Genomic DNA, 8774 nt, shown 5'->3' on the forward strand with positions numbered 1-8774 from the left:
CCATAAAATAATATTACACGTAAATTAAAAAAATTTAATTCTTTTTCAACCACTCATTTTTCAAAAAAATACTATTCCACTCATTTTCATTTTTCGAAAATGAGGGCCAAACGGAGGCTATATATAACATACCATGTATATATTACAGACATTTATATGATATACCATGTATATATTAAAGACATGTATATTAAAATATAGTATTTTCTTCATAATAATTAATTGTTTCTTGTCTTGTGAATCTTTTTTCATATTTTAAGGTGATCAATTTATTTTTCATATTTTAAGGTGATCAATTTTATTTTTAGTCACACGTTTAATTAAACGCACAACTTCAATGCACTTTTAACCACATATATCACAAAATCTATTAGTTTAAAATCTCAAAATGTTTTGTTAATCAGGGATTTATTAGTTGTCCCGAGGTTAAAATGTTGTGTTAAAATTCTTTACAAAGTCGGTGAGGATAATTAGTACTCTGAAGAATGTGGCTTTTTCCTTGTTCTTTTACGTTTTCTTATTCTTATTTTTTTCCAGCTATTTACTCTTTATATATAGTTGTTTATTAAAATACAAGCAATTTCTTAATTAAAAATGTCTTATTTGGGCTCCATTTTATTTCGAAATACATTTTTCTCGTTATTCTTTTTAAGCACATATTTTTCAATTAAATAATATTACATGTAAATCTCAAAAAAATTCTTATTTTTTAACGCATATTTAAAAAAAATTATTTCAAAATACATTTTGAACTTGTTTGGGAGTTATTTTTTTTCAAAAAATTTGATTTTTTGACTGTTATTTCACTATTTTAGCCGTCATATTTGACTTATTCTCTCACAAGTGGACCCCAATTTTCTCCTAACAGTCATAAAATAAATTCTCAAAATCACTTCCAAACGCGCTCTTTTATTTTTTTCTCAAAAATTAATTTTAGTTGAACCCAAACAAGGGCATAGGATTAAGTAACAATAATTTTATCCTTATTGAAAAGTCACATGCAGGTCACATGATATCAACTTCAAGTCTGCAAAAATTGACGGTAATCGTTATTGGTGACTATTCTACTAACTTGTGAAAATATAAGGATAAAAATGTGATATAAATAATTATTAGGGACAAGATCGAAACTTTCGACAAAGTTTGAAGACCAATTGTACAATTTTACTGTAGATTGCGTCGACAACTGAGTTAATTGTTCCAATGGTTACTGAACTTATGTCCATGTCTTTGATTGGTCACTGAACTTTAAAATATCGAGTTTTGATCACTGAACTTAGGTTCAAGTCTTTAATTGACCATTAAACTTTAAAATATTGAGTTTTAGCCACTGAACTTTGGTCCATGTCTTTGATTGCTCACTAAAATTTAAAATGTCGAGTTTTGATTACTGAATTTTAGAAAATATTGTACCTTATTTACTGTAAATTCGATATTTTTCGAAATTTAACAATTATGTTAGTGAGTAATGTACGACATATTTCAATGTTTAGTAGTCAAAATTCGACATTTTAAATTTTAGTGAGCAATCGAAAAAATAAAACTTAAGTTTAGCAATCAAAACTCGACATTTTGAAATTCAGTGACCAACCAAAAACATGAACCTAAGTTAAATGATCAGAACTCAACATTTTTCAAAGTTAAATGATCAAAACTTGACATCTTAAAGTTCAATGGCCAATAAAAAACATGAACCTAAGTTACGTGACCATTGGAACAATTAACTCTCGACAACCATCTTTCCTACCGTTCAAAAAAAATGAAAAATGAAGAAAGAAGAAAGCCCTAACTAGCTTTCTCTTTCTAAAAATTCATCTTTATCTTCCCCAAATCTACCCTTCGATTTAAATATATTCCCCTGTATATCCCTCATGCATTCCTCCTGAACCCTAAAAAGGGAATTCCCCAATTCAATTTAAACCAAAATGACGGATACACCGGAAAAAACCCCGAACCAGCTAATCTCGCCGACCAGTTCTCGTTCCGTAACCGAGACGGTAAACGGGTCGCACCATTTTTTAATCCAGGGATACTCTCTGGCGAAAGGTATGGGCATCGGAAAACACATAGCCAGCGATTATTTCACCGTCGGAGGTTACCAGTGGGCGATTTACTTTTACCCAGACGGTAAAAACCCTGAGGATAATACCACTTATGTGTCGGTTTTTATTGCGTTGGCCAGCGAGGGCACAGACGTGAGGGCGTTGTTCGAGTTGACCTTGATTGACCAGAGCGGGAAAGGGAAGCACAAGGTGCACAGCCATTTTGATAGGTCGCTTGAGAGCGGGCCTTATACTCTTAAATACCGCGGCAGCATGTGGTAAGAATTTTTATTATCTAGCTCTTTCCTGTGATTTTTGGTTCTCGAGCTGTTTGACGTTTGCGTTCGTTTCAAGTCTCGGAGATAAAAAATTCTCAATATTTTCGGGGAGAATTGGGCTGGTTTCTGTAGGTCTAAGGAAATTTTTTTTTGTCTTGAAATATTAGAAGAATTCATGATTAAATCAGCTTAAGAATTTATCATACTTAAAAATGAATTTGGATTTTGAAAATCACATCAATATTCAAAATGTTTGCTAGAATAGGAGCATTTTGTTTGATCTTGAGTTCACCATTTTTTCTGTATCTCGAGGTTAAATTTCATCTTTTCTTCAAATGCTAGAAGTGTTCTTATTGGGTGCTAAACAATTAGCTATATGGTTTTTATTGAGAATTTTAGTATCTTATTCAATAATGAGCGTTATTGGCCATATTGGAGTTATTTTCTGTTGTGTTTGAATGGCAACAGAAATCCATTTAGCTCCAGAAGTGAATGTTTTAGTAACATTTGTATATATCTTTATCAGAGTTTTAAAGGGCCTTTTTTTCCCATTTGTGATGTGAGGTGAGGCGTAAGCCTTGAGATGCTTTTAGTTGTTAAGTCAGCATGAACCAAAAATGCGACAATAATAATTTTCTAGGAATTGCAATGGAATTTTTACATATTTTAAATTCCATTTCAAGTCTCTTTTATTTTTTCCAATAATGATTAAATTTAATTTTACAATCAATTAATCTGTCATCTAGTTAGTGCATGCATGGATCATGGGTTCATCATGTTTTCCTTTAAACAGAAGAAAAAAGGAAGAAGAATGGGGAAGATGAGAAAAATAGTTTATCAGCCAGTTTTTTTTTTTTTTTTGGGGGGGGGGGGGGGGGGGGGGAAGAAAAAAAGTTGTTAAGTCAGCATGAACCAAAAATGCGACAATAATAATTTTCTAGGAATTGCAATAGAATTTTTACATATTTTAAATTCCATTTCAAGTCTCTTTTATTTTTTCCAATAATGATTAAATTTAATTTTACAATCAATTAATCTATAATTTAATATAATTTATGGCTCCTTAATTAATAACCAGTACAACTGTACAAGTTGGAATTTCAGAAGCTGGTCAACTAAAGAAAATAGTTAGATTTTCAATAAATAGTGGGCCCCCAGTTGAAAACACCAAAAACAGTTAAGGTGCGCCTCTCATGGTGAGAGGCTTACGCCTCATTCAGTAGAGGCGTAAGCTTTCTTTAAGACTCAGATATATTCCTCTAATAGAGGCGTAAGCTTTTTTTAAGACTGAGATATATTCGCTAGAGGCGTAAGCTTTTTTTAAGACTAAGATATACTCGCTTCAAGGCTAGTTTTCAGCACCTTACCTTGAGGTGTGCCTCACAATCGCTTTTTCAAACCATGATCTTTGTTGAATCTTGATGGGAAAATTATAGGGTTCTGGCTGACAATTGGTACTTAATTTGAAACTTAGCTTTTTACAAATATATATAATTTTTTTCTTAATTTTTGAAATTTTGGTTATGGTATTTTGTATGTAGCTTGGGTAAGCAAAAATAAATTAGGTTTGTGGCTAGGTGCAAGGAATGCTTCTATGATATAATCAAAATATTTATGAGTTTTGGAGAATCTGATATGCTTATACTATGTTTTGGACGACAAAAGATATCATTTTTCTGAATGAGCATGTAGATTGAAGGATATGGGTTTAATAGGGATGTACAAGATGTAATTTCTGTTTGAAGGTTCAATTTGATGAAAGTTTGGCAAAAAATGATTGGATTTAGTTATTCGTTTGTTCTTTTTCACAGTCATATGCAACTATTTCACACTGAGTAACTTAGATGATGAGAAGAATTATATGATGGATTTCTACCTATGCCTAGATCGCAAATAAATGGAAATTTTATTGATAAGACCTTTTCAATTGTAGCCAGAGCAATTTCCATTAACCATCTTCTTTAACATTGTACTTCTATTTATTATTTTGTCAATTTTTATGTATGGTTGGATTTGATGTCCATAACTCAATGCATATTTTGATATTCTTATCAGGTGGAGATTATTTAATTATTTGATGAGAATAGATATTATATTTAAGAGTTGTAAATACACCCTTCATATGGGGTGTAATTACAGTTTACATATTGTTTTTATAGAAATTACAAAAATAAATAAATAAAATAAAAATTCTATGACTAACTTCTGTTAACATGGAAGGATTTATAGAAGGACCAAAATACCCTGGCATATTAATATGCAGTACTTGTTTCCTTCTTGAAATAATATTCAGAAAGCTATAATCAATTCTGCCTTGTTTTCATTTCAGCTCATATGAATATATTCTTTCGTCTCTTTGATTCTTCATCAATCTTCCACCTTTGCACAAATCTGTGTATCACTATTGCTAGTGATAAATAGTTGTTCACTTTCACAGAAATGAAACTCGAATGCCCTAAAATCTGTTGCAAAATCCACACTTTATACATTTCTTTTGCCATTTCCTCTTTATTAGTATGGATGTATCTGTTTCTGTATCTGACATCAATATGGTTATCAGAGTCAACAAATCAAAATTTTGAAATTTAAGCCCCTGTTTGAGTCCCATTTTTTTGAGAATAGTTTTGTGAAAATGTGGTTTAAAAATACTCAAACGGGTCAAAATAAGAATTTCCCCAAATATGCTCTCAAGCTTAATGTTCAGGATTTAATTTTATTTTTATTATTATTATTTTTTCACACTTATCTTATACAAAGTAAAATTTCAAAACTTTAAGCCCCCGTTTGGCCCCCATTTTAGAGAAATGAAAATGGATGAAATAGTGTTTTTTTGAAAAATGAGTGGTTGAAAAAGAAGGAAAAGTTTTTGATTTACGTGTAATATTATTTTATGAAAGATTGTGTGGTTGAAAATAGGAAAGAGAAAAATGAAATGTGATGGAATTGAAATTAATGGGGGTCAAACGAGGGCTAAATTGTAGATCTAAATTTTCTACACCTTTATGAACTTTAGTAAATGTTAAATTCTCAATAATAGCTAGATTATCATATGAGTTAGTAAAAATGCACACAAGTGGCAGAGAAGAGGCCAAAAACTGTTTTTTCTTTTTCTGGGTTAAGTGTTTGATATATTGTTTACTGCACAGTAGTTTAATCTGGTTACCACTAATTATGATTTTTTTCAAGTTCTGGAAGCAAAATGAGAAAATTTGTTTTTTTATTTTTTATTTTGCAATTAGGGATACACTGTTTTTTAGAGTCATCTATAATGGCAAATGTGAAAAAAAAACAAAAAAAACCTCTTTTAATTGATATTTAATAGTAATATACTTTTAGCTACCATTTCTAAAAAATGAGTATGTCTTTTGTAATTTCTGGAAACACAGTATGTAAACTGTGAATATATTGCAAAATTTCTTTATATTTAGCGGGTGTTTGATGGGGATTAAAATTAGATTTTTTTAGTAGATTGTAATAGAAGTTTTGAAATATGTGGTTGAAAAGTTGTGGAACCTTTCAAAAATGTGGTTAATATTGATTGTTTGACTTTGACTTAAATTAAAATCAGATTTTAATCCGTACCAAACGAGCTCTTAATTTGATTTTCTTGCAGCAGTTTTGAGAAATTTGTGATTTTTCTTTTCCTTGGAGCATCTCTGTCCTGCAACAAGGAATAAAATCATTTTACCATTTTGCTGCAAGTAAATTTTTTGGCATATAGTCTCATCAATGGCATTTTCTTGACTCCAGAGTGCTTTAGTGTAAGCTTAAAATTGATTCTGCATAGGAGTTCAGGGTTTATGGTGCTTGAACAAGAAAGAAAAATTGTTCATCTTTAAATGTAATACTATCCGCTATTCATATATTGAACGCTTCAGCGTTCAATTTTTCAATTCATGCTTCCAATTTATGTACCTGTATACAGGGGATACAAGCGCTTTTTCAGGCGAGCTCTGCTTGAAACTTCAGATTATCTAAAAGATGATTGCTTGAAGATCAACTGTACTGTTGGAGTTGTAGTTTCTGCTATTGATTGTTCGAGGTTACATTCAATTCAAGTCCCTGATTCTGATATTGGCCCACATTTTGGTATGCTGCTGGAAAATATGGAGGGTTCTGATATTATTTTTAATGTGTCTGGTGAGAAATTTCATGCCCACAAGTTAGTATTGGCTGCTCGATCCCCCATACTTCGATCTGAATTTTTTGAAGAATTAGATGAGGATAAGCAAGAGATTACTGTTTCAGATATGGAGCCTAAGGTTTTTAAGGTGAGTGGTTTCCATATTTTTGTTCTACTTCTAGTTTACAAAAATTAGATTCTTCTCTCTTAAACTGGCCTTTTCCTTTGATTAATTTTTATTATTAGCTATTTTATCGTTTCAAATTTATAAAATTGAAAATCTTGTTCAATTTTATGGATGGAATATTTAGCTGAAGTCACTTGATGTATGACAGGCTATGCTGCAGTTTGTATACAGAGATGCCCTTGTGGAAGACGAGCTGATGGCATCCAGCTCTTCTGCTCCCATGGTATCTGACACGTTAACAGCTAAGTTGCTGGCTGCAGCCGATCGTTATGATCTGGGAAGACTTAGACGCATATGTGAATCTCATCTCTGCAAGGATATATCCGTAAATTCTGTTGCACAGATACTTTCTTTGGCAGACCGTTATCGTGCTGAAGAATTAAAAGCTGTTTGCCTTAGATTTGCTGCTGAAAACCTGGCTGGTATGAGATCGACCAATTTGTGGTGTTTACTTTTATTCCATTAAGAGCTTTCTGCTAAAAGACTTGTGCTTATCTTGTTTTGTCAATAAATATATAGTCTGCAGTAATAATCCTCTCTCTTCCATACTACAATTACTAGTATGATAATTTACCCCTAGTGAGAATGTTTTTGTTATATCTTATTCTATGGCTGATATCAGTTTTTCCAGTCATTCACAATATTTGACAGCTTGTGGCATTTACTTCTATTTTATATTTTTACAGCTTTCTGCTAAATGACTTTCGCTTATCTTGTTTGATCAACAAATGTATATTTGGCATTAATAGTCATCTTTCTTCCATATTAAAATTTTTAGAGTAGCATTATTTACTACTCTTAAGAATGCTTTTGCAATACGTATTGCTGAAGTTATCTTCCAGTCACTGAGTGTTTCATGGCGAAAGGTTGAGATTGAAAATTTTCCTTGTTAATGTGGCCTCAAAAGCTTGTTTATACATTTTGTGTCAATAAATAAGAGCTGTCCACCGGTTGTTAAACAGTACACTGTTTTTTCTTGCTTTGTAAGGATGAAAATGAACATTTATTTAAAAATTTGTATATATATATATATAGGGAGAGAGAGAGAGAGAGAGAGAGAGAGAGAGAGAGAGAGAGAGAGCTTTTAGTTGCACATATTTATGACAATTAGAATGAGCATTTATTTAATAAGGTTTACACATATTTATTCGTCTTCTATATATATTAAATGCTCATAGAGAGACAGAGATATGAAGCATCCACTCCCCTATTCTTTCTAGGGGAATGATAGAGCAAAAAAAAGGAATCCTGATCCGGTATGGGAAATGACTTGTCTAGTTACAAAGACAAACAATAAGTCCAAATTTAGTCAAGCTTTAGTCTAACCCACTAAGAGACTTAGTCCTATTGATTGAATTTAATTAGTATCAAGAACTCGCTCTTGTTTTGAATTCAGAGATCTCGAGAAAAATCTAATTACTAATTAGACTCCCTCATTTACGGGATAAATAATAAGAGATAGGGAATATAGATTCTTTTGCATCTCGATTCAAAATACATCTGATGTAGGGAGATTAATAAATCTGTGGATAACAAGAAGGGATGGGGGAGGGAAGAGAAGAAGAATACAGAGGAGGGGAAGAGGGCAAAACGGCTGCAAGCCAAATCTTTAATTAATCAAAATTCATCATCAACTGTCTCAAATGAGAAACAAAACAGAAATAAATAGCAGAACACAAACCCTAAAGAGAAGGGCTTGGCCCAAACCTACTAAACAAGCCCAATAACGAAAACATAAACAATAGTCCAAATAAAATATAACTAATAGTCCAAATAGAGAATAAATAATAAATGGATGTCCGCATCAACTCTCCCGGGGTGGGAGAAAAACTCGACCATGTCGAGTAGATAAAGCAAAATGTTGCATTGAATCTGATGCGAAAGGCTCCAAGTCATGCCACGGGGGACGATCTTTCTCGATGACCAAATACCGAAACTTCACAAATGATAACAAGGATAGTTGTAGCTTATCCTCAATGATATGATCCAACCAAGGAGGACGATCTTTCTTTGTAATCACATACCGATATTGAACTCCCAATAGTAAAAATTCATGCCACTCATTTCCAAAATCTTCCTCATTGGTCAACACAACCTGTTTATCTAAAATAGCATCAATTACATCTTTGTGTGCTGTGACATGT

At 32.0% G+C, this 8774-nt stretch overlaps 1 protein-coding gene across 1 annotated transcript in view; it reads left to right on the forward strand.

Moving 5' to 3' along the window:
* Positions 1-1753: 1753 nt before the first annotated feature.
* Positions 1754-8774, forward strand: part of LOC111412310 (BTB/POZ and MATH domain-containing protein 4) — an 11330-nt gene continuing 4309 nt past the window's right edge. Inside the window, exons 1-3 of the mRNA XM_023043185.1 lie at positions 1754-2320; positions 6246-6591; positions 6779-7052. Of these exons, the coding sequence (XP_022898953.1) occupies positions 1926-2320; positions 6246-6591; positions 6779-7052 (1015 nt within the window). The 5' untranslated portion in view covers positions 1754-1925. The remainder of the gene's footprint in view (positions 2321-6245; positions 6592-6778; positions 7053-8774) is intronic.

The sequence above is a fragment of the Olea europaea genome, chromosome 16, assembly GCF_002742605.1.
Source record: "Olea europaea var. sylvestris chromosome 16, O_europaea_v1, whole genome shotgun sequence".
NCBI lineage: Eukaryota > Viridiplantae > Streptophyta > Magnoliopsida > Lamiales > Oleaceae > Olea > Olea europaea.